Source organism: Cetorhinus maximus, chromosome 9, assembly GCF_964194155.1.
Source record: "Cetorhinus maximus chromosome 9, sCetMax3.hap1.1, whole genome shotgun sequence".
Lineage (NCBI taxonomy): Eukaryota > Metazoa > Chordata > Chondrichthyes > Lamniformes > Cetorhinidae > Cetorhinus > Cetorhinus maximus.
This window is the reverse complement of record NC_135887.1, coordinates 73474042-73501233: the sequence shown is the minus strand read 5'-3', so window position 1 is coordinate 73501233 and position 27192 is coordinate 73474042. Positions and strand designations below refer to the sequence as shown.

The 27192-nt window shown below is 40.8% G+C and overlaps 1 protein-coding gene across 1 annotated transcript in view; it reads left to right on the top strand.

Moving 5' to 3' along the window:
* cat (catalase) overlaps positions 1–27192 on the top strand; it is a 48981-nt gene that overhangs the window by 17994 nt on the left and 3795 nt on the right. Inside the window, exons 3-12 of the mRNA XM_078548863.1 lie at positions 1584–1694; positions 7314–7444; positions 10871–10975; positions 12269–12394; positions 12945–13136; positions 15445–15597; positions 19780–19918; positions 21983–22113; positions 23809–23916; positions 25556–25642. Coding sequence (XP_078404989.1) covers positions 1584–1694; positions 7314–7444; positions 10871–10975; positions 12269–12394; positions 12945–13136; positions 15445–15597; positions 19780–19918; positions 21983–22113; positions 23809–23916; positions 25556–25642 — 1283 coding nt within the window. The remainder of the gene's footprint in view (positions 1–1583; positions 1695–7313; positions 7445–10870; positions 10976–12268; positions 12395–12944; positions 13137–15444; positions 15598–19779; positions 19919–21982; positions 22114–23808; positions 23917–25555; positions 25643–27192) is intronic.

Here is a 27192-nt window from a genome sequence, read left to right as displayed (position 1 = left end):
TCTTTCCACCCCACCCCCACTAGAGAGCTACCTGTACCTCGAGTGTCCTGCCATCCATTCTTAATAGCACATTCTCTTAGATAATATCACCACCTTCAACACCCTCTTTGTTCCTTTGTCTGTGACATCTTTTGATTATCTGCTCCTATCACTGCTTGCTTGTCCCTACAACCACCCACTCCCCCTCCCTCACCTTAAACCAGCTTATATTTCACCCCTCTCCTAATTTTACTCAGTTCTGTTGAAGGGTCATGAGGACTCGAAACGTCAACTCTTTTCTTCTCCGCCGATGCTGCCAGACCTGCTGAGTTTTTCCAGGTTATTCTGTTTTTGTTTTCGTTCAGTAGTTGTGCTACTGAGCCACTCTTGGTGATGGACATTGAAGTTCCCTGTCCAGAGTACATTCTGCACCAATGCTACCCTCAGTAGTTTCTCCAAGTGGTGTTCAACATGGAGGAGCACTGATTCATCAGTTGAGGGACAGCATTAGGTGGTAAACAGCAGAGGTTTCCTTACCCATGTTTGACCTGATGCCATGAGACTATATGGGGTCTGGAGTCAATGTTTAGGACTCCCAGGGCCACTGTACTGCCACCTCTGCTGGGTCTGCCTTGCTGGTGGGACAGGACATATCCAGGAATGGTGATGGTGGCGTCTGGGATATTATCTGTAAGATATGATTACGTGAGGATGACTGTCAGGCTGTTGTTTGACTAGTCTGGGAGACAGCTCTCCCAGACTGGCGCTTATCCCCAGATGTTAGTAATGAGGAATAAAAACAGAAAATACTGGAAAAATTCAGCAGGTCTGACAGCATCTCTGGGGAGAGAGAGAGAGAGAGGTATTAAGGGTCATACAGACTCGAAATGTTAACTGTTTCTCTCCACAGATGCTGTCAGACCTGCTGAGTTTTTCCAGCATTTTCTGTTTCTATTCCAGATTTCCAGCATCCACAGTATTTTGCTTTTACTTAGTAAGGAGGACTTTACAGGATCGACAGGGCTGAGATTGCTGTTGTCGTTCCCGGTGGTCCATCCGGCTTCATTCCTTTTTTTGAGGCATTGTAGTGGTTCGATACACTTAAATGCCGCTGGAGTCACATGTAGCCAGACCAGGTAAGTATGGCAGGTTTCCTTCCCTAAAGGGCATTAGTGAACCAGATGTGTTTTTACGACAATGGTTTCATAGACTTATAGTCATTAGACTTTTGATTGAATTTTTATTGAATTCAAATTCCACCAACTGCTGTGGCGGGATTCAAACCCGGGTTCCCAGAGCATTACCCTGGATCTCTGGATTACTAGTCCAGCGACAATACCGCTAAGCCATCGCTTGCCTTTCCCATGGTTATTGCAGTACTTTTCTTACAAGAGCCACAGGTACAGATGATTTAGAGCTTTGTAAGATATTGTGATCTTACAAACTATTCAGTTTTGAGCTGCAATTCATTGAACCTAATAACACAAGAAAAGGAAGTAACCTTAGAGTACTTGCAGACAAGGTGACTGTATTAAGGTGGCTAAAGTGAAAATTGATTCTGAAGATCATTGAAGGTTACGAATGTCTTTTTAAATTTCTTTCAGGTGCCTTTGGCTTCTTTGAGGTGACCCATGATATCTCAAAATACTGCAAGGCCAAAATATTTCATCCAGTTGGAAAGAGAACATCCGTGTCTGTCCGCTTCTCAACAGTTGGTAAGAGCTCCTCCTTCTTTTGGTTTGGGGTCAGTTTTGTCTGATTACACTTTTGTGAAGTGTATAAGGATGTTTTTCCATGCTAAGGGTGTTATATCCGTTCAAATTCCTTTTTGAAATAAAATGGAGTGTGGTGACACTTGATTAGAATTCCAGAGGCCAGGACTAATAATCCAAAGGACAATTGGTTTAAATCTCACCATGGCAGTTTGAGAATTTGAATTCCGTTTGAAAAATAAAACTGCGATCAGTAAGTGAATATGAAACTGTTGGATTCTTATAAAAACCCAACCGGTTCACTAATACCCATTGAGGGAAGGAAAACTGCCATCCTTACTCAATTCAGCCTGTTTGTGACTCCAGTCCCATACCAATGAGATTAATTCTTAACTGGCTTCTGAAAGAAAAATTATTTTTAGCAGTTAACGAACATGCAAGTTTCAAAAGACATTCCGTACTCAAAAAGGTTAATCTGCTCTCTTTCAGTTCAGTGATGTGTGCCAGTAGCTATGTTTTTATATATTGCACTTTCCAGCTGTTGCTACTAGTTTACGCTGAACATTCTACACTCAAGCCACTCAGTTGTACCAATGCAGAAATGTAGAATTGCCATCACCTTCTTAAGGCAGTGAAGGATAGCCAGTAGTTACTGGTCTGGCCAACAATGCTCACATCCCCAAAATGAATAAAACAAAGAAAAGGTGACCTGTTACCTATCTGAGTACATTGTCCCTTTCTAAATCCAACCCTTTGCTATGTCTTGCCTTACCTTAGCATGGCAAATGTGGGGAATTGCATAGTTCCAATACTTGTCTCACAACATGCTTTCTATTGATTTTTTTTTTAAGAAAGTTAAGCCTTTTAGACAAGATGGTGCTCAGTTGAGTTCTTGTTGATATTAACTTTAGCTGTTGACCTACATCCTTTGGTGGACCAATAAAATCTTGTTTTTGACACTAGTCCAATTGAATTTTGAAACCGTTTTTTGTATATTTGTGGGATCCTGTCAGTGCTTGAAACAGGGCAATATAACTCAGACAAGTTAAGTCAAGCAGCAGTATTGCAAACTAAACTGGTGTGTGCCCATACTCTACGATGCACACGTCCTATAACCAGGTCAATAATTACTGTTGTTGCTAGGTGGGAAGCAAGAAGGGAAGAATGGGAAAAGTTGAGGGGGGAGGTGGGGTCAGTTGTCAAACTTATAAAAGTGTGTGTTCATCACTTATTTTGCTAATTATATATGGAGATCAAAAATTAATGTAAAATGTTACTCTGCAACAGTTGGCACCCTGATCTAAAGCATCAGGTGCTGCCCATGTATGGTTTCAAGACCTGCCAATTCCCTGAACCCCTGCTGCTCCACAGCAGGCTATCTAGTGCCATGTTACATCAAACTGCACAGCCTCAATAAAAATAAACAGCAGCTCCAAATGGAAGAACAACCATTTCACTTTTTTAAATGTGTGGATGTAGTCCTTTGAACAACTACTGAAAGCCAAAACTGGGCCTTATTCTACAGCATTCTAGGAGAACAGATAAAGGATATTTGGATAAGTCTTCAGCCGACACCACATCGACTGAACAATTTATATAAGAATCTATATTACTTTTTGAGAAATTTGCATCTGAAGCATGTTTATCAGAAATCAAAATACCATTAGTGTCATGAAATATATAATTTTCATAATATTGTGATTTATTGTCAAAGTGGATTAATAGTGAGGTTTAGATTAGTTTCTCTGTGTGGTGGATTTAATTGAATTAGAGGCAGCTGGTCTGGAGCTTTTGCGTTATCAACAAGAAGCTAGGTTTGACATGCTAAATACGTAAACGTGGCTGAAGTTTTACAGTGTGAGGAACATTTAAGTTTTTAGATAAACTAGGTTAGTTTTAATTTCAAAGAGATGGTAAGATGTTACACCTAGCCATAAGAAGCTAACTCCACAGTGTGCTTATTTTTCCTAAAAGTTGCTGATAATATGAGCATTATGCAAGATTAATATTATGAGAAAAGTAAAGTTGTATAGACATATTGGAACAATGGAATTTACATTAAAAAGAGAAACATGTAGAAAGGAGATGAGATGTGTAAGGGGAAGGCATTCTGAGATCTAATGCAAGTGTGAAAAGCTTCCAGCCTCTGTGTTAAGCTGCTGTCTATAGGAATCGGAGCTAAGAAAACTCACTTTGAATTCTCTTATCAAGGGCATCATGTTGCTTTGCCTAGATCTGTTTAATCCATTTGCTTTTTTTGCTGTTGCCTTAACAGAGGTGTAAATGGGAGTCAGATTAATTAGGGGAGTTAGCAGTTAGAATAGTAATAATTTGTAAACCTGTGTATTTGCTTACAATCTTTTGTTCTATTAATAAATGTTTAATTTAGTTTTGTAAAAAAACCTCTGTCTCAGCGGACCTATTACTACTGAATTCAAGGCACGCATCTCAAAATAAAATACAAATTGCAAAACAGTTGTGGCAGTTGTTTCAAGTTTCCCTCTGGGATTTGAGCAGCTCAGCATTTACCATCGCTGTGCCATAACTTTAGCCTTAGCTGTTACCTGCAGACACTCAAAGCTGCAAAAAAGAGATTTTTTTTCTGCTAAAAGACAGAAACTATGCATTCTGAGGTGAAGTACACCAAAACCCTCATGGCTCTATAAAAGCACAAAAACCAGTTCTGAAACTATGTGGGCTAGTGTCAAAAACATGAACCTATTGATCCACCAAGGTATGTAGTTCAACAACTAAAGTCAATAACAAGAGAAGGTCAACTAAACGCCATCGTGCCTAAAAGAAAGCATTTTTTTTTTTTAAAAAGGTGAAAGTAAATCAATAAAAAGTATGGTGTGATGTGTGACAAGTCATGGAATAATGCAATTGCCCACATGGCAAGTTCCTAAAAACAACCACACTAAAGTAAGAACGGGCCTGTGACTCTCCAAGCTGGTTTCAGAATAGCATTGGTATAGACTTGACCTAGTGACTCCGTTGTAATGTTCAGCACTGGCCATAACTCTAGTTTGTCGTATATTCTGTACGTCATATTGGCACACCAGAATAAAATGCGAAAGGTGCCAGTGCTTTAAATGTTGGTGCCTCCAGGTGCCCTTAAACCTGGCTTTCTGCAAGAATAGAAAGTTAGTAATGTTGAGTTCATGCTCCATGTAGAATTCCAGCAGAGGTCATTCATTGTCATCACAGTTGCCAATGTCATATCTGTCCACAACACCTTGCTATGCTCTTGTCGCTCCCAATCATCATCCAAAAGGAAAGACCCATGAACAGGGAAACTACATGTCAGTAGACTCTATCTAGCAGAAATAAAAGCAGTTTTCCACAGCAAGCTTGAAGACCATTTTCACAGTGACCTGATTCTGGGTAGCGATATTGACCCATTGGGAATGGTTAAATCAGCCTTACAAAAGACAACTGCAGAAATAGTTGGCTGCTCAACCATTTGGAACCAAGCTGCATTTGATGGAAATGAAATTAAAATCCAAAAGCTTCTTCAAAAGAAATACTCCTACCATAATAGATTATTTGCATGCCCAGATGATCAGGTTACAAAAGCTGCATATAGGGAAGCTTGCAGCACTCTACAAACCAACTTCAGTCATTTAGTGACTAGTGGATCGTGCAGTTGTCCATCACAAAGACCTCCTTGTTGGGTGGGGGGGGGGGGGGTGGAAAGAGAGGAAGTGCACCACTAACCAGTGAAGAGATCAGGACCGCTACAACAGAACTTAAATCGTGCAAAGCCCCTGGAATAGATGTAATACCAGCTGAGGTCTATAAACAGGGAGGTGTGATCCTTAATAGGCTTGCAGACCTGTTTTCAGCATGCTGGGAGAAGAGACAGTGTCTCAGAAACCTTTTGAGTTTGGGTGATTGTCTCCCTCTACAAGAGAGAAGCCTGACTGCTCAAACTATGGAGACATCACCTTGCGCCTAGTTGCAGGCAAGAGCTTGGCCAAAGTGCTTCTAAAATAGACTTGTTCTGACAATAACTGAAAGCTGTCCTGTAAATTTATGCAGATTTTGGGCTCAATAGGGCAACTATGTATATGGCTTTTGTGCAGAGACAGATGCAGGAGAAGTGTAGAGAACAAAATGTGAGCCTTTCTGCTACTTTTGTAGCTCTCAAGTGTTTGATACAGTCAGCCAGAATGAACTTTGGGAGGTACTATTTAGATTGGGGTACTCTCCAAGTTTCCTCACCGTTCTGTCTACTGCATGAAGACCAGAAAGGTCAGATCAAGCAGAATACAGCCCTCTGAGACATTTTCCCTATCTCCAGTGGTTTTAAGCAAGGGTATGTTCTGGCACCAACCATTTTCTCTAATTTCTTCAATATCATGCTTCAATTGCCAAAGGCAGGCATGACAGGACATAGACATCCACTTCTAAACGCATGGCAATCTCTTCAACCTGTGCTGACTACAAGTGCATACCAAAACCACTGAAGAGCTTATCATACAGCTTCTGTTTGTTGATTTGGCCCTTCTGACACACAGGCAATGTAGCTGATTGTAAACTGTTTCTCTGAGGCAGCAAATGCTTTTGATCTTATGACTAGCCTAAAGAAAACAAAAGTGCTGCACCAACCATGACCATGAAATTACAATCCACCACAGATCAGCATTGACAGCAGCAACCTCAGTGCAGTAGAACAGTTTACCTATCTAGATGGTATTATCACAAATGATGCCACTGTCAACAAGGACATAGACAATTGACTATCCAAGGCCAGTGGCTCCTCTCAGAGTATCTTGCAAAACCATTCATGATGCATCTCTAACAAATATTAAGTGGTTGTTATCACCACCCTCTTGTATGGGTCAGAATCATGAACCCTGCACAGAAAACAAATATGACTGCTGGAGCAAATTCATCAATGCTGTCTTCAATCTATCATGGACACCAGATGACAGGACTACATCACTAGCAGTGAAGTCCTACAGAGCCAATTTGCCCAAGATTGAATGCATTGTCCTACAAGGCATTGAAGTTGCTGCTGTCAATGCTGATCTGTGGTGGATTGTAATTTCATGGTCGGTACAGCACTTCTGTTTTCTTTAGGCTAGTCGTAAGACCAAAAGGATTTCAGAATGCCCAAAGCAGTGCTTCAGTGAGTGCAACCAAGGAACACCGCGGAAATTCTGGAAAGACTAGCTGAAAAGACAGCTCTCTGTGGCTGACAACCAACAGGTTTGGGAACAAAAGGCTGCTGACTGGCAGTTGGTGCGCGACAACCGGGAAAGCAACTTACAAGATTGAAACAACCATGCACGAGACTGCTGAAGAAAGATGCAGATAATGGAAGGAGCCTGCTTATACTGGAGCCCTTCCAAACCGTGAGTTCCCAACTGCTCAAGAGCCTGCAGGTCAAGAATTGACTACTTAAGTCACCAATGATCATGCCAGCCATCTTCGCCAATAAAGAATCTGCTGTCATCATCATCATCTCTTGAGATGCACTGGAAATTGAACCTAAATGATCAATGCCAGCTATTGCTGGTGCCCAGATGTGTTGATTATCCAAAGTTTTTTTTTTTATTGTGGTGTTTTGTCTCAACACTGGTATTTTTGTTGCTGACTGATCCGATCTATTTATAGGGGGCGAAGCGGGTTCAGCAGACACTGTCCGTGACCCTCGAGGATTTGCTTGCAAGTTTTACACTGAGGAAGGGAATTGGGATCTAACCGGTAACAATACCCCCATCTTCTTCATTCGGGACCCTTTCTTGGTTAGTATTAGCTGGAGATGGACGTGAAACACTAGTGCTGACAGTAATTTGAAAAACAGATAATTGAATGGTGCAAAAAATACTTTCTCATCACTCCGTTTCTGCATGCATTTCTCTAGCTTTTCAAATGCTGTTTTGTGGTTGCCTGGTTGATCCATTAATGGGATGTTTCCAGAGCTTCACAGACATGCGCATCTTTCTTTTAATCTAAGAATTTCTATTTACTAAAACCTTTTGGTTGGATCTGTTAGCTAAAGTGTGTCGGGTTAAAATGTTTGAATTGGGTGCCTTGTAAACATTACCTTGAGCTTAAAAGATAGTCTGTCCTGAATTTTGCAATTAAAAATAATCGTAAAGCTATCAATGTTCAGCATTCCTAAAGAATAAATCTGATGCCAACTTCTGGCGTCTGCATATTTGCAGATAAATGTCAATTGAGAAATTGTTGCTCGAGTTGCCCTGCTCCAGTAGTTTTGCTTTATATTGGTACCTTGCCAAGAAATTCACCATTGAAACATATAGAAAGGCATGAAGTTGCAGTATTTATGTGTTAAATACCTATTAAACTCACCAGAAAAGTTAAGGCTTTTCCAAAGTGATTTTTTTTTTCTCTGCCTTAACGATGTGTTTAGTTGCAGTTACTGCAGAACAAGCCCTCAGGTACTGAAAAATGAGTCACATTCCTTCAGATTGTTGGAGTTTAAGAAAACTTTTAAAAACTCTTTTTGTTTCTTATCTCTATTTTAAGAGAGGAAAAGAAAGTTGGGATTATTTTTAGAATTGCTGAAAAGTGGCATTTTGTCAAAGCTTCTTGTCTCGCACTCATCAGGACAACCGCAAGAATACCAATGTCGAGGGATACAATAACTTTACACTGTATGAGAAGAAAGTGCTGATTGGTTGGTTTGGACACTGGTAGAGACATGCCATGGAGAATGCACCAGTTAATGGTGACTGACAGTTAACTGCCAAGCATTGTTTGAAATTTAAACCAGGCAGCTAGTTGTTCGTCTAACTCAACATTCTAGTCACGGCATTGCCCTGGGGAATGAACCAACGAATGGCTATCGCTTATTCTGTTCAGCTGAAACAGGCGCAATGTGTGTATGTGTTCTTTCAGGTCCCTGCATATTAATATATGTAGTTTTCAGTACATGCAAATGCGCCACACAGTGAGCTCAACTGACAATCTTAAATTGGTTGTCAGTGTAATTTTTAGTACACTGAGGATGTTTTAGCAAATGTTGTCCAACTGTGGAATTGTATCTAATGCTGGACACTGTTTTGAGTTTTGCAAGGATGGGCTGGTTAGGTACGGTCTTTACCATGTCCATTGCGAACAGCGGAAGGGACATTGTGGTCGATACGATCCGCCAGTCTTTGGGATGTATGGCCTACATACCTAACATCACACTGGCACAATTATGCTGACAACCAATTATTTGAGGTTGAATTAACTATGCTACACTTACTTGTTCAGCCACTATGTGTCTCAGTAAGAATTGTGTATGTGTAACCAAATTTGCTTGCCTTGTTCACACAGCCCCCAGAGTCACTGTAGAGGGCGCTATGCTGCTTTGGCACTCGAATAACGCAAGTTCTGGTGCAAAAGCGCACAAAGCCAGTGGGCAGTTGTAAGTGTAATGAATATCTGTCAGCGTTCATTCTCTGCTAACAGTAATATCTGAGCTGTACAGTGTACCCCAAGAATTAAACTTTAAAATCTCCTTTGTGTGAAAACGGACATGTCAGTAATACTGTCATGGCACCCGCTGAAAGCCACAGTTCAGGCACCTGAGCCATTTTCAGATTTGGGCCTCATTTACATTTTACCAGAGAGCTGGCGGTATTAAATGGAGCCTCCTCCTCAGTGGAAAATTGTCTGGCTTATGTAAAGTGTCAGCTGGCGGGTGGAGGGTGTGACAGGGTAGAAAGTACCCAAGGCTGTGGGCTGGAGATGGAAAGAAGGGCTGGCAATGGACCAGAGGCTTTTTGTACTCCCCCTGGCCCCACAAAACAGAAGAATGGTACATTTTTCTGAGCAGCCTCCAACAGTTCCTTTAAGGATCCACTGCTGGTTAAGCTGCTAAGTGCTCATTTAAAGGCCTGAAAATTGAGTTGGACGAACAAATTGCTCCCAAAGTTGCCACCAGCATTCCCTTTGTGGTTTGTATATTTTTTAAATTGAGAAATAGCGACCAGCAACATTCCCTATTATTTTCTGGGGAGAGTACAGAGATGGCTAATTTGTGTGTGACTCCCTGAAAATATTTTGCCTGGCTGCACACTGGTGGCAGCTTAAAGCGGCCAACTTGTGTGCGAAGTTTTTTGCGTTGTGCTTACAGTGGACAGCTGTTGAAAACCCATCCCCACCACCACCACCACTGCATGGTCTCTGTGGTTTGCCTCTCTGACGCTGCATGTTTGTTCTTCTGCTTCTTTCCTTTTAACTGTCTTTTACTTCCATGTCTTTAATTGACTGGTTTCAAGCTCGGCTGTTTTATTTTGAAACTTGACATGTTAAATAGAGAAAGATGCATTTGTTTTTCTCTCCTCACTCACATTATATCTTTTGCACTCTATATGGAACTCAGAAAAATTAGGAAAGGATGCACTCAGAAAACTTACGTTTTGAATTAGCCCTTCATTTGGGCAGATTATCGTAAATTAATAAGAATATACTTTGTGATTATAGCTGCCTGAATATTTCTAACAGATCCTGAAATATTAGCGCATGTTCAAATGCACAATTCACCTCGGTATCATAGTTCTCAGAAAATATATTAGCTGCAAGCCCATTGGGAGAGGCCAAGGCCTTCAAGTAAAGACTTGCATAAAATAATGTTAAAAGACATTACAGTTCAATGGACAGATTTAGTCATGTTATTGTGAAATATGTAATTTTTATTTTTGTTCAACGTTGCTTTTGGATTTTCAAAATTTAAGTTATTGAGAGAAAAATGGCAGTTGAAAAGCCTTTTCGGCAAGCATTTTGAGAGAATTGTGGGAATCAGACTGACTAACTTAGATTCGCACATACCATTATAAATATGAGCATAGGAACTAAATGGTGGGAAAAAAATTACAGAAATGAGAATTGAAATTTTATACAGTTATGATTTTTAATTTTGTTTTTAACACAAATAGATGCATTTTCAGAGTGGTATATATTCATAACAAAAAAAACAGAAAATGCTGGAAAAACTCAGCAGGTCTGGCAGCATCTGTAGAGAGAGAAACCGAGTTAAAGTTTCGTGTCCGTATGACTCTTCTTCAAGAAGGGCCATACAGACTCGAAATGTTAACTCTGTTTCTTTCTCCACAGATGCTACCAGACCTGCTGAGTTTCTCCAGCATTTTCTGTTTTTATTTAAGATTTTGCTTTCACCTCAGTGTAAGTTCATGTTCATCTTTCTCTCCTTCCAGTTTCCGTCATTTATTCATACCCAGAAGAGGAACCCGCAGACCCATCTCAAGGATGCAGACATGACCTGGGATTTTTTCTCACTTCGCCCTGAGACACTTCACCAGGTAAGAATGTTATTATGCAAAGTTCCTAGATTGGACAATCCTTAAAGCAGTGAATTGTCTGAGAGCAGGCAGTAATGTGCAGTAAAGCCTGCATTACTTAATAGAGCTTCTATGGAACTAGCATTGTGAGGTCACTTAACTTGCTTCTGTTAACTTGGTTAGAAAATAAAGTTTCCTGAGTGAGGCACTTTTTTAAATGTAAAAAGGACTGTGAACCCATATTTATTTTGACAGACTGAATGTGGCTTTATTTAGTTTTCTTGTAGAAGTAACTTAATTAGTTTTCTGTTTTAAGTTTCCTGTGCATTTTTTTCATGTTTTGCTTTACATGTTTTGAAGAATTAGGAGTGATGTGAGAGATTCCATGTCACAAATGAGCCCTAAGAACTGAGAAAAAATCACAAAGGACTGTAACATGACAAGATTTCAAAATGTTTTGAGAATGTGCAAAATTTTAAATATTTGAATGATAGTCATTCTTTAAAATACTGATGGGAATGAATTTAAAATGTGAGACAAAAGCAAAATACTAGACATCTAAAATAAAGATTCTAGAAATACTAAACCGGCCTGGCAGCATCTGTACGGGGAGAACCAGTCAATATTTCAGGTCTGTGACCTTTCAACAGAACCTGGAAAAGCTGGAGATATAACAGGTTTTAAGCAAGTGAGGGCGGGGTGGGGCGGGGTGGCAAAATGGGGGGAAAAGAACAAAAGGGAAGACCTGTGATATGGTGGATAGGAGGAGAGATTAACTGACGAAAGGTCTCGTGGTGCAAGGCCAAATGGGTGGTAATGGGACAAATTTAAAAAACAAAAGACATGGTGAGAGGAGGTGTGAAGATAGATTCTCTATCCTATCTCCAGCTTTCTTCTCTAACACTGGGTGCAGCTTATTTGTATTTACATTTTTTGAGGCTAAAAGCGTCTTGGTATAAGCAAACTCCACTCAGTCAAGCACAGTATACAGAAAGTGAGAATTATCAGCTCTAATGCATTGAATCCCATTCAGTCGTTGCACTTGATTCTCAGTATTCAGAACTGGCTTTGTTCAGGTTTGTCGCTTCTCTCCTTATCTTAGCAATATCAATCTATAGGATTGTGAGCTGTCCATTTTAGTTGTATTTTATTAGCAAGTATTCCCATGTGACACTATTCAGTGTTTTTATTTAATCACTACAGTGTCCTCACTCCGCATCTCTGGGTGGATCTGAGACCTGCTGTTGAGTCTCTGCTCAATCTGCTATGATGTATGTTGGATATTTTGTTAGATACTGTATTTCTTTATCCTAGCTCAGCTTCCTGTATAGTGACCGTGGAATTCCTGATGGATTTCGTCATATGAATGGATATGGGTCGCATACCTTCAAGCTGGTAAATGACAAAAAAGAAGCCGTGTATTGCAAGTTCCATTTCAAGGTACTATGAAACTTACTGGCTTGCTGTTGGGTGAGAAATATCAGGGCTCAGGTTCACATTGTTAATTTCTTAGGCATTGAATTTCGATCTTGAGACTGTCTTCCAATGTCATGCATAATGCAGGTTGTGTTGCCCACTTATTGAGTAAGATTTTATGTTAACTCTTCTGTGATAGAAGACTGCGTGAACTGTGCGGATCTGCCACTAACCTTTGCAACCAATGCCACATAAGTAAATTGAGGTTGGGAGGAGACTGATAAAGTGGAATAAGTTTTATTTAATTCTGAGAAGGTTTGGATAAAAATTACTCTTTGCAATGATGTAATGCCACTTCCAACCTTGCTAAAAGGTGGGGAACGGTTGGCCTAAAACTACATGTCTCCCTTAGCAAACAAATAGTTTTAATTTTAGCTTGAGTATTCAATTATAGCTACTGCACTTGAGAAAATGAAAGCCGCACTAAATATGTTTTATCAAGATTCCAAAGCCTAAAGAAAAGGCACAAGTAATTATTTGAATTGACAAAATTTTAATTAATGGTTTTTCACAGACAAATCAAGGCATCAAAAATATCTCTGTGGAGTCAGCTCGTCAGTTGGCTTCTGATGACCCTGACTATTCCATTCGTGATCTCTATAATGCCATTGCAACTGGAAATTGCCCATCCTGGAGTTTCTATATCCAAGTCATGACTTTTCAGGAAGCACAAGCGCACCGCTGGAACCCCTTTGATGTGACTAAGGTCAGCTACTGAGCTTTGCTGATTACGAAGAGCATACCTTAAAAGAGATAATAATCTCAAAGCGAGACACTTAGGGCTGTGGGTTTCTTCGAACAGGAGAGCATAATTCGGGTATGGTCAGTACTGGCTAAATTCCCTGATCTAAGTTTGTTGGGTTTAGCTGCCAGGCACATTTGGTACTGAACTATTGACCATCCGTTCAGGATGAAACCATTGTGAGGCAAGATTAGACTGTTGAAATTGAAACAGCACATAAAACACTTGAGGATCTCATTCTGAAGTATTTATAATAAAGTTGTAGCAAATTCCTTAATGATGCAAAGATTTCGGAGCAATCCTGCTTGCTGATTTTGAAATTCCTTTTTGGCTTTAAAACAAAAAGAAGTATAAATGGATCAAATTCCTCTAGTGCCCCTCAGACAGGAGTTAGGACTGATCTGACTATGGTTGGTAATGTTACCTTGATCCCAATAAGTTGAGATCTCTAAGTGGTATACGTCAACCAGCACAGTCATTCTTGCAGTATGCTACTTTTTAAAAGATCCTATTATGTGTGAAGTCCTAATTGCAGAGACCCTAATGGTTCACTGATAGGACAAATCCTTTTGAACTAATCTAATTTGATTGCGCAACAGCGGGTGGTGAGTTGTTTTCAGTTTTCTGTCCCACACGAGCGGTGTCCTTTCCTCGTTGCTCGTAACATGAATTTATTTTCCTAATCCTCAATTTGTAACGACAGATTCAGTGGGCAGAGAACTGGCAGCTATGCTTCAACACTTTCATGTGTGACTTCATGAAATCAGGTAGAAGAAGTGAGAATGTGACTGGCATATTAAATGCCAATGTGTTTCATGGCAATAGGGGAAAGATCTGGGGTGTTGGCTGGATGGTTCATTAAAACATTTCCTTCATTGTTTGAAGGCAGCGGAGAAAGCTAATGTTAGATTGTATAGCTGTGTGTGACGGTTATAACGAGGTAACACAGAAGTTGTCTCTGAAGTGCTGTGCTAATTTTGTATTCCAGGGGTGGAATCTTCTGCTTTTGATGGTAGCGAGCTTTGAGGTGGGAAGGGCATGTAATTAGGCAGGATGGTGGCATACCGGAACCCCACCACCTCCCCATTTCCGCCAGAATTAAGTTCCAGGCAGGAAAGCCCATGGTTGACCTTCCCGCCCTGCTACCTATTGGCCCTTAAGTAGCTGATTAATTACCACTTAAGGACCTCAAGTGGCTGGCAGTAATGCATTCATGATGTGTAATCTAAAGGGATTATGGAAAAGCACATGGATCACCACTCAACATATTACTAACTTAATTCAGCTGTAGGTGGGCCTGTCACCATGTGGTGTGCACAACAGCTAAAATCATGCACCCAGCTTGTCGTCTTCTGGGGTGGGGGTTGGGGGGGGTGGGGGGGGTGTCCCTCCATCAAAGGCACTCGGTGCCTGATTGAGGGACTTGAGGGAAGGGGGTGTGCCACTGAGAGCCCAACCCCCACCGACCTCGTTGCTGACCCTCTCTATACCTTCTACACCCCTCTCCCTGTGAAACCACCCCTCCACCCCCACATTACCTATTTGTGCCCTGGGTCGCTTGTTGAACTGGAACTCTGGTAGGTGTTTTTCATGCAGCAGTCATCACCTCCCCTGTGGCTCTGCAGAGCACAAGAGCTGCCGGCCATGGCTGCAGCTCTTAGCAGGTGAGATTTCTGCCCCGGGGTCTTGATTCCAGGGGAAGGCCTGCCGGTGGCCTCTCCACTGCCTGATTGGCTTGTGGTTCAGCAGCCCTTCCTGAAAAGAGGCAGCGCCGTTTCATTCCAGCCGGCAGGCAAGACGCCTGACCTCTCAACAAAATTCTGCCCGAGAGAGCTTCAGAAGGTGTTGGATGTGAGGCTGATTTCTAAACTTTCAATGGCTGCATTATGATAAAGATTGCTTAACTTCAGAAGGAGGGTGAGGGGGTATAGTAGAGGTCATTAGGAGAATTTGGATTCGGGAAATTGTAAGTGCAGGGATCTGAGGGATCCAATATAACATTAAGAATGTCAGAAAATTTGGCCAACTTTTATTTTTAGCAAAAAAGGATAATGGAGTTGTGGAACCAATACCTGGAAAGGTGATCAACCAGGGAATACTTGAATTTTAAAAATGGAACTGGATGAAGTTCCATTAGGAAAAAGGTACAATATTTTTCATTCCTTATTCATAAAAAAAACCTGATGAGGTTTGAAAAGGTTGGGAGATGGACAACAGTCTTCTGTTCAAAAAAAAAACTCCTAATTAAAAGTAGATTTCTGTTTCATCCCAGGTTTGGCCTCATAAGGACTTCCCACTAATCCCTGTGGGGCAGATGGTCCTGAACAAGAACCCAGTCAATTATTTTACAGATGTGGAACAAATAGCTTTTGATCCCAGCAACATGCCGCCGGGCATTGAACCTAGCCCCGACAAGATGCTACAGGTTTGTTTAAAGATATGGACTTCTTTCAGATTTATTAAAGAGGGGGTGAAACTCTGATTTAATGAATATAATCTCTGCCATCCTCTTTCCTGGTCAGGATGAAACCTGTTTCAGACGCTGCTACTCTGAAACTGACTATTCAGAAGCAAGTGAGAGCATTCTGGTTTGGATTGTTCTATCAGCTTTTCTTTGCCTTCGTTCTTTAATACAGCCAAGGCTTGGTGCATTGTGGTGAAATTGCTGGTGTTATGTCTTATATCCCACATTGGATTAGTTATGTTCCTGGGCTAGCAAGCCAGAGCTCAGATCACGTTGTGGCAAATGGCGAAATTGAATTCCGTATATCAGGTCATTCATAATAACTGGAAAGAAATGACCATTTTAAAAACACTATGGGCAGAATTTTGCCCTCGGTTGGCGGGCGGGCCCCATCGGCTCAGCGGCGGGCGGGCAGCCCAACTCCGCCGCCGAAATGGGCCCCGCCACCATTTTGAGTGGGCGAGCCAATTAAGGCCCGCCCAGCGGCCTGCCCAACGGGAAGTGCTATGCGCTTCCTGTGCGGTGGGGAGATGGGATTCCCCTTCTGTCACAGCTTCCTGAGACTAAGTACTGTCTCAGGGAGATCAGTGAAAGTGTTACAAAGTTTTAAAAAATAGAAAAATAACAAAATTATTAACATGTCCCCCTCATGTGACAATGTCACATGAGATGGGACATGTTAATAAATATCACATAAAATTTATTAAAAGTTTTTAAAAACGGACATGAAACCTCATCCCTCCAGTGGATGAGATTTCATGTTTTTTCAGAAGCCCGCTGGGGCTCCTGGCCTGACCGCCAGCCTGAAGGTTGGACAGGCAGGGTCTTTAATTATCTTAATTACCCTGTCAATAGCCTCAAGTGACCATTGACAGGTCGGCAGACAGACAACTGATTTCACAGTGCCCCCGCCTTCCTAAAGATTTAAATGGACTGGGATGACATCGGGTGGTGTGGGGGGGGGGTTCCTCCCGACGTCATCCCGCACCATTTTCCCATCGGTGAGCAGGCCCTGCCCCCAAATCGTCAACGGGAAAATTCAGGCCTATGTGTTTTTTTAAAAAAACAGTCCAAAAATGTTTTCAGGGGAAGGGATCCTTCTTCTGGTCTAAACATGTCTCCAATTCCGGATTATGTGGTTGGCTTTTAACGGCCTCAGGAAAACTAGGGATGGGTAGTAAATGCTGTCTTGCAAATGTTACCAATTTGCAAAAATTTGTTTTACCTAATGTGGCATGGTACTCATAAGAACTAGGAACAAGAGTAGGCAATTCAGCCCCTCGACTCCGCCCCGCCATTCAATACGATCATGGCTGATCTCATTTCGGCCTCAACTCCAATTTCCTGCCCTCTCCCCATAACCTTTCAACCCTTTACTAATTAAAAATCTGTCTATCTCCTCCTTAAATTTATTCAGTGTCCCGGCATCCACTGCACTCTGAGGTAGTGAATTCCACAGATTCACGACCCTTTGAGAAAAGTAATTCCTCCTCATCTCTGATTTAAATCTACCACCCCTTAGCCTAAAACTATGGCCTCTTGCTCCAGAATGCACAACATCTGCTCCACGTCTACTTTATCTATCATCTTTAGCATCTTGGTAGCATGATGGCATAACATCTTTAGCAATGTAGCAGTATATTCTAAGATGTATTGTAGAAACGTGGACTCCTGAATTGTGTTTGAGTCTCTTTTGGGTTGAATGTACGTTCTGATATATTTGTGTCTCTCCTACTCCCTATCCATCCTCTCTCTCGCTGTCATGTCATATTCCTATAATGGATAGGATCAAAAGAAAAACACATGCAACTATTAAGCAGACTGCTTCCCTAGTAGCTCAGCAGATAAATGTATCACCTAGTTTAGGACTGGGCTGCACAGATCCCAAGATAGACATGAGTGAGTGAGGCCATTCAGCCCATAAGTGATGCAAAATAAAACTAACTTGCATTTCTCATCATGTTGTCTAACTAAGTCTATTGAGCAAGTCTAAGGGCTTTCCCTTGTCTGCCCTATTTTTAGAAAACCATTGCAACTGTTGGTCACTCTTTGGATAAATTCTTAAACTTTACTTTCACAGGCTTTAACTATGCCCCATATTCAGTGAAGTAATGCTGTGCCTGTTTTCCTCTTTTTTAAAAATATCTTTTCTCTGTAAGGTCTCGACTATCTTTTTATTCCTTTTTAAAAGCCTACCGGTAGATCTTTTTGCCTTCTGTGTTTTAGACAGTTTTTGTAAGTGGACCCTAGCTGCTTATACTTGGGTAATATCCAGTGTGTTCCTGGAACCATGCTTCTGTTTATTTCAGTTGCTGGCTGTGCTGTGTAACCCTCCCTGTCTTTGCAAGGCAGTAGAATAGCACTGCAATGGACTTTGATTTAGAGTTTAATTGCTAATCAAAGTTTTTAAACAGTAATGGGACAAATTTAGAGCAGCAGTAATGTAACATTTTTATGAAAGTGATTAAGCTTACACTGATCCTCAAGTAATAGGTTAGCACAACGTTTGCAAATTATTGTACAAGTAATGTTCTTACTTAGACTCCACAGATAATGAAAAGTATCACTACCATCAAAGGCCATAACAAAAGCCTTCCCTAAGTTGGAAAAAGAGCTGCTTAAAATGCCTTCAAAAAAGTAACTGGGAAGCTGTCGATTTAAATGATTGAAATTAAAAAGTACTGCTAATTTAAAGAATTTGAATAACCCCCGTAAGGTATATTTGAATTTGAATTGATTAGCTTACTTGGTTCTTCCCTGACACCAGGGAAGATTTAGCAACAGTTGTCAGAATGAGCTGGAACATTTCTCTGAAGGAAGCTGGCTTTTACCCCTTGTGTACAATTCTCCCAGTCACCCTGTTTCAGAGCTCAAGAGCTATAGTTCATCAGTCTTTGCTTGTAACTACCCTTCAGCCTTGTATCTCTTCTCTACATTGCCTCCATAATTTGAATGCCTTGATGACCAAAACAAAATTTATTGAGGTCTGGCTAGGGCATTAAGTTTAGGGTGAACTCTTCTAATTTATACTCATCTGACCTCGGGATATAATTTAATTTATCTACTAGCTTTGTTTATTGCCGGCCACACTGACTTGATGCTAAATGTCGGATCTACTATTGCGCCTCTAACTTTCTGCTTCACCTTTAGCTATTTTTGAACCAGGTTGCTTGCTATTGACTGTAATTATATGGTACTATGTTTTAAATAGTTTCTGAAGTGTGCGTTTTGTGCCAAGTCTGAAGAATTTTGGGATTAATGTTGGTGCAGTTATCCATGTTGCTTCTGTTGGAATCTGTACCTGGCATTGCCCCACCTGGTGTCTGCTGTTACCAGAAAATGCTCTCTTCTCCTTTCCTCGCCACGTGCATTGAGAGAGATCATCAGATATTGCTTGTTTTCCCCATGGTGTCACTGAGATCAGAACATGGCTGGTTTGGAAGATTGGTGTGAGAGTATGGGATGAATCTGCTTTCTGTAGTTCTGTGGCTCTGTTGATGCATCAATTCATAGCAAAAAATTTTTACACACACAGATTACATTCATGTGCCAGCTCCGTTTCAGTTATCGGCTTGTTACCGTAGCGTCTTTTGAAGGTCTAGGCATTCTTGACTAAATTTATCTGTAACCCAGTACTCCACTTAAAGTATTTCCCCTTGGTGTAAAAGGTAAAACTGACTTAATTTCTGTTGATCTTTCTAATTGAATGTACTTAAGGTGTTGTCAGAAAGGAATAAAATGAATTGAGATCAGAAAGAAAGGGACAGGGATTAGACTACTAAACCTTAAAGTAATTTATTAAAGCTCTAATTGGAAGATGTGATCTCCAAATGTTGCACTTTACAGGGAAAGAAGGGGGATTGAAAGAACAAAGTATGAATGAGAAAATTAATGGTGCTCACTGGTGTTAACCTCCTATGTTTATAGTTGTGTCTCCCAGTGCTGGCTGTATTTGTGTAAATTGTGGACAATTGTGCTGAGTTGGCTTTATCACATTGTTCCAAAAAGCGATCATCTTGCTTTCAGGGATTCCAGATTTTAAACTTTTGAAAAGACGGCTCCCAATATAAAATAGGGATAAATTCATTGATTAGTGGTGTAGGGTCTGTGTGCTACTCTAATTTTCTCCCAATTCTTTTATAGGGTCGCTTGTTTTCATACCCGGATACTCACAGACACCGCCTGGGTGCGAACTATCTTCAGCTTCCTGTGAACTGCCCTTTTAAGTGTCGTGTAGCTAACTACCAGAGAGATGGACCCATGTGCTCAACTGATAACCAGGGTAAGCATTTCAACCTTCCTCTGGCAGGATCAGTTTTTGTGCTACTTGGTCTGTTTATTATTGTTTTTAATTTGGACCCAGTAATTTACCCCAGTTCTAGAACATCAGTGTTGTTCCTGAGCATGCCTTCCAACAAGCAGCTGGCTGAGTTGCAGATTTCCATTGTGGTGCCATAGACACATTCAAGATCCGTTCCAGTTGAGAAGGTAAAGTCTGATGGGACTGCCTGGTTTTGCAGTCCAATTGGCAGCCTGGGAGCAGGTATTCTCCTCTTGATTATGAATGGCGTGGGAAAAAAATATTTCTTTTTAAAGAGGCTTTGCATTTCAACAAAATGTAGGGTGTGTAAGGCACTGCACTGAGACTGAGTGTTATTGCCCTGCAGCTCCTTGCAAGTAACTACCCTGTCTTGACTGCAGGAGTGCTAAGACCACAAGGCAGGATTGATGCTCATGCATTCCATTGTCCAAAGGAATTAAACTGGAGATGGAATGCCAATGACATGAAAGAAAACGGTCAGGCAAAAATAAATGTCATAGAATCATTTAGTGCAGAAGGAGGCCACTTGGCCCATTGTGTGTATGCTAGTCAGAAAAGAACTATCCAGCTTATCCCAATTTCCAGCTCTTGTTCCATTGCCCTTTTGGTTACAGCACTTCAAAAGCATATGCACATACTTTTTAAATGCAGTGAGTTTTTTTGCCTCTACCATCCTTTCAGACAATGATTTTCAGACTGTTGCCACTTGGAGTGAAACATTTCTCCTCCACTGCCCTCTAATCCTTCTACCAATTTATTTTAATCTGTGATCCCTTATTATTGACCTCTCTGCTAAGGGAAATCCTTCCTATCCACTGTCTATTTAGGCCCCTCTTAATTTTATACACCTCAATTAAATTTCCCCATCGTCGCCGCTGTGCCAAAGTAAGCAACCCCAGCCTAGCCAATCTTTCCTAAGTTAATTTTCCAGTCCTAGCAATATCCTCATAAATTTCCTCAAATCCCCTCCGATTTATTTCTGAGCAGGTCTGTACTCTGTAAGGTTTAAAAATTGGCCGATTGGATTTTCAGTGTAGTTAATAAGGCACCAGTGAGTGTTGCTGTAAAGTATTTCTTTCAAAAAAGCAAGGACATATTGCACTGTTTCCATAGCAATTGCTTTTTGATCCCTTATAATTGATCAGAGCAGATCAGAGTAATTCTGCCTAGCTTCATATGTGAACATTAAACACTAATAAAATTTTTCAAGCACTTTCCTTGCTTCTAAGGAGTGGCAGTGAAAGATCACTAATGCCCTTGAGGTTTCTGTGTCATTCAGATTCCATAGCAGGTAGTGGAGCGAGGTGGGGGCAGCCAGTTGAGGTATATCTTTCAACAATATACAGCTAAACTATCTGCATTCTTGCACACAGGTTTTAGCTGTTTATTTTTCGACCCCATTATCTCTGAATAGAATCGGGAGTCCAAAGAACAAGGTCTAATCATATGGATGGGACTATTTTATGTTAAGGGTGGTATAAACATCACTTAAGTTACGGGACAAGTAACCTGTTTTAAGGGCGTGATTTCAATCATGCTGAGTTTTTAAAAAAAAGAGTTTGTACAACCCTTAACCTAGCAAAATAGCTGAGGTGCTGTTTGGTTTCTGCTAATCGTGAGCCTTAAATTGTTGGCTTCATGTCTCTGAAAATTAATTTCAGAAAAATTCTCAGGGCTGTTATGTTTTGGAGAGTACTATCGCTGATCTGGGGCTAGAGCTATTCTTGGATCCTCGTAGGCAGACTGGATGCACTGTCACTTTATGTAAAATCAACAGCTTGACTTGTCTTACAGTGTCGTTGTAAACTTTTCATAACCAGGAACATTTCTCCTGAAGCTAATAGTTAACTCCTGTTGGGACACCATTTTATGGGTATTGGCAGGCTTTTCATATGAGAATTTGGATTGTGAATGGCAGTGGGTTATCTGATAATGTGGGGCATCACAGCTGTCTCACTGTACTCTCCCAAAGAAAGTTAGTATAATCATAAAAGTAAAACCCTGATTATTTGTCCTCTGGTGTAGGTGGAGCACCAAACTATTTTCCAAATAGTTTTAGTGGCCCTGAAACTCAGCCTCTGGCCATAGAGCACTCCTTGACTCTGACGAATGATGTTGCTAGGTACAACAGTTCCAATGATGATGATTACTCCCAGGTAAGTAGAGAAGAGCTTGAGCTACTGACTGCATGAAAATTCTGCTTTTCTTTCACCTCCTCATGCTGCCATCTCTTTCTCCACCACCACGCCCTATCCCCAGCTACACAGCAAAAATGGACCCCATGTTCAATAAACCCGGCACTACATAATGTGTGTTGATTTTTTTCTTGATGTACTAAGGCTTTGAGTGTGGGTGAGGTTAGGAATGTTTCTTTGAGGCTGGGTCATGTGTAATTGCTATGTGCTGCTTTTGTAAATTGCAAAGCAATGAGCCATAACCTCACGATGGGAAAGCAATCAATTCAGTTTTTGTTAATTTTAATGACGTGCAATATTTAAATAAGATTCATTTTGCCCCATTATTGTCAAACTGTACCTGGCACACAGCCTTCACAGAATGGAGGAGGGAGGGAGGGGCTGTCGTATTAACCTTAAGTACAAAATAAGCACAATTAATGTCTAATGGTAGGGTTACAACTAGGCTCTATTTAAACCACAGCGTAGGCCTGTCACAACCTGTGTTCACCAGGTAGAACTACAGTCCTACAGTACATTGATCATATGTCATAGTCTTCCCACAAGGACATGATAACCAAACAAGGTGGTGCAATCACTTGGGAGTGGGCTGAATTAGCTTACTACCTGTTTACCTTTTGGGACTTGGGTTTGATCCAAGCCAGGCTAATGGGACAAAAGGTTATCTATAAGAACTTAAGAAGTTTCAACACTAAATTGTAGATGTGTCCACAGTGCAGAACAGACTCTAATTTGACAATAATGAGCATGCAATCAGGCTTCTTTCATGAATCTTTCATAAGGATCTCTAGTGGGGGAAATGGCACATTGCAGTAAAGGGTGCCTGATATTCAGTGTCTTGCACTAATGCTTATTGTTGGGAGAGAGTACAAGCAGCTGTAGTGTGCATTTGACTGCTCTGTATCTGAACCTGGGGGTTCCTGATGTTGGCAGACTGGCCAGGAGTTCCGTTCACTATTTTAACTTTCTTCACTCACGTGTGCACAGCTATTTACCAGAAAATTACCAGCAGTCAACAATGCACATCGGTGATGTTCAGTAATTCTTTGGGTGTTGGTAGGTCACCCACCCTTTGTGCATGACTCTGAGTAATGATGTTTACCAGGCAGTTGCAGCCATGACTAATCCTGATGTCAATATCAACACACACATATTGCCAGTTAAATGTTAACTCTGACTGCATGAAATGTAAGCTAGATCAAAATCCTCCACTCTTTCTGGAGGAATGTTTCAGCAAGGCAAACATGGCTTAAAGGTTTAGTGCAAGATCTTCCAGAAGTGCAGTACACATGTGCAAGCAAACACACCCACCATGTTATTACTAGCTTTGCATTCATGTTCTCTCAGCTTCTTTTCTTCCCTTTTCTCAGTGTTGCTGAGACATTGTATAAGCCACCCATAACGCTTGGTATAGGCCAAGGTTTAAAACTACCCTTTCCAATTGATGATGCTTGGTGCCACACTGTGCCATGCATTAGAATCATAGAATCCTATGGCATGGAAGGAGACCATTCAGCCCATTGTACCTAAGTCCTGATTATTTTGTGTCTCCTTTTTCTTGTTGGTATTTGTGTGATTTTCTTTTCCCAAAAATGTGCTCCTACAAGCACTATTTGCAATGATTTTAAATTTTCATGGGTTTTTTGTCTGGACTAGGTAACTGCATTTTATCTGCATGTGCTGAATGCAGACCAGCGTCGAAGACTGTGTGAGAACATAGCAGGTCATCTCAAGGATGCTCAGCTTTTCATTCAGAACAGAATGGTGAGTTGAACACTAAGGAGGAGATACTTGGCTTTTGTCGACATTTAGAGAAAAGAAAATACTTAAATTTCGAAAATGTTGCAAAACTCCATTTAAATAACCATTGTACTCTGTGGGCTTCGAGGTGCATCAACATTTAAACTAGATCAAAATCTTCAGCTCTTTTGGAGGAATGTTTCAACAAACACACATGGCTTAAAGGTTCAGTACAAAATCTTCCGAAAGTGCAATATACACATGTGGGAGCATGCACATCCCTGCACCATGTTACTGTTAGCTTTACATTAACGTTCTCTCAACTTCTTATTCTAGGAAGAGGAATTTCCACTTTTCTCAGCATCTCCCTAGATACTCTTGCAAAAATGTAGATTTTCTCTTGTGGGTCTATCTGGGAAAAGGGACCGGGCTGCTGATTCTCTGGTTTAGTGTTTTGATACTGTAGTGCCACTTTCACTAAATGAAGTGAACATTTGGGCAATATGTTAATACTAAACAACTCCCAACGCCATTGAGAAGAGTGGGCACTAGGGTAGTGTACTGTTATGAACCGTGCACCCCCACTATTCATAGAAATGGGAATTCAAACAGTGTGCTCCTACAAATCATACATCACCATTATTTAGAGAAGGCAACATTGGTGCAGTGTACTGGTACTAATTCTGCATCACCAGCATTGAGAGCAATGGGCGTTGGGATAATGTACTGACACTAACACTGCGGCAGAAGTGAACTAATGCTAATATTGCAGCAGCACTGATCGACAAATATTTGGACGATACACTAACACTACCACTAGCATCACAAGTGGGCACAGTGTCAATGTTCTAATAATACATTTCTAGCACTCCTGGAGACAAGACCTGATTTGAACACCTATTTTAAACTTGCTTTCCTTTTAAATAACTTAAATTGTGTTGACAGAACTGGAAGGAGTGGGTGAAATTTCTGCTCCTTTGTAGACAGTAATCATTACAGAGGCAAATTCTTAAGTTAATAGCATTTTTAAAGCTGACAGTATCCCTGATTGTGTGCTAAAAGGAAAGATTCTGAGAATGAATCGAGGCATTCAAACAATTTCAATTTCTGTTAGAACAATGAGAATATTACCCGTGGAATTTTCCCCAGATTTTTCCCCTGACCAACAAACTGCATGTTTTTATAAATGTTGATAAACCTGCCTGCTCCTGTTTAACAGATGGACAGGACTACAAATGTTTTTTCAGTCCCAATCCCTGGGACTGATAAATCTGGAGAGGAAGAGTATTGGAGTTAAAATATGACCCACATCATATTGGAAAGCAGCTTGCCTCTTTATTCTGCTGCATGGTGGCTTCCTGATCTCAGTACTTCACCATGGGGAGGAATCTGCTGGAAATCCGTTTCTTCACAGAAAGGGAGTTTTGTAGAAAGAGTCACCAAGGACATGGGTCTGATAGAAAGAAAGACTTGCTTTATATCTTGTGTTAATATGTTGGCAGAGACCTCAGAACTAGAATGTGGTCTGACCTCTATGGGGAAGATCTGTACCACAGAGCTTCAGAGAAATTCAGAAAGGTGCTGTAAGGAGAGCTGGTGTTCTGTGGAATGCTAATGCTAGAGTACAAATGTGTATTCCTGACCAAAGTCATTGCCTTTCCAGGTGTGTCTGTTAAACAAAGTTCATCCTGACTATGCCGCTCAGGTCCGCTCATTGCTGGAGCAGTACAATGCTAATGGTACTCAGAAGGTACATGATCCACTTTAATTTTTTTACTCAGCTTTAATTTTAATTGTACCTCTTGTACTCCTTAATGGACTATTTACTAAACTGTCCTTGGTCTTTTCATGAAGCACGTGGTTTGATTATGGCCTTGGGATTACAGCTTAATTCCAGTTTACAGGGAAAGGATTTTTAATCTTTAGCTACATCAGCAATATTTTGTATTGATCTCATGTCCCATATTCTATTCTTGATTTTCTTTGTGGGATATTGAACTCCTAATGTAAATATCACTTTGAATGACTTGTGGACAACTTTGCCTCTCCTTCCCAACAATTTATCTTTTTTTCTCTCCTCTCTTCTCAAATATTTAGACTTGATAGGGCAGTGTTTAGTCTTGCTGGTGTTTGACTCCACAGGTGCAAACAGCTGGGTGGCCCTGATGCCAGCTTATATTTTAGTTTGTTGTTGAGAAATGAACCATACTTGCAAAGCAGTGTTTATTGCCCATGTTTATTTGAAGGAATTGAGTCAACCAGATGTTGTGGAACTGAAGTCACATATAGGCTTGACTGGTTGGAGTGGAAGAAAGCGTCAGGTGTATTGATAAATATTTTTTTGTGAAAGCTGCCAGTTATTATACCAGGGCTGTGGGTTAATGGATTTATTCATTTTAGTTTAACAATTGATGGGATTTAAACTTTCAACCTCTGGATCGCTAGTTCAGTGCTTTAACCACTAGGCCATTGTACTCCTAACCAAAGCAATGTACTACGGCTGAAATCTACTACTTGGCATAGACAGAATTGAACCTAGGATTTCCTGTTATGTGTAGCTTACTGCTGTACTAGGCAGTGAATTTTATTAACGGAGATACCAAAACAAATGCAGTATTTTTTTCAGTGGAGGGACAGTGTTTGTGGAAAAACTCCATTCTACATGATTTTATCAACAAGACCTTGTAGTTATATAACGTTTATGTAAAATGTGTCCTGAGGTGTTTTGAGTAAAGAGAAGTAAAATTGACAGTGAGCCAGGAAGTGGGGCATTAGGTGCGATGACCGAAAACTTGTTAACTATTGGTTTTTAAAGTAGTAGAGATGGGTTTGGGGAGACAATTTCAGGGAATGGGCCCTGACTCTGCTCAAGTGGTTGGATAGGGAGGGATCTACAGGTTCAGAGGAACTGCATGTTCAGGGATGGATACATGGTTGGTAGAAATGGCAAACATAGGATTAGATGATACCATTCGATTTTAAGAATGAGAACAAGAATTTTAAGCTTTGAGTTGGATGATGATGATGAGTCAATGAGGCTGAGGGCAGTTGGCGAGTAGATTTTGATGCATGATGGGATGTTGTGGCAGATTTGTGCTCAGATTGATTTTGAGGAAGGCAGCACAGCAAGGAGATCATTGTAATGGTCAAGTCTGGAGATGAGAAAAGAAAGTAAATGTGTTGTGGTATTGAAGGTGAGCTTTGTGACACAAGTGGACCTTAAGTGGTCTTTGAGGTGAAGAATATTTGGGATTGAATACTAACCTCAGGGTTAAACAGGATTCCAGTGTTGTGATGAAG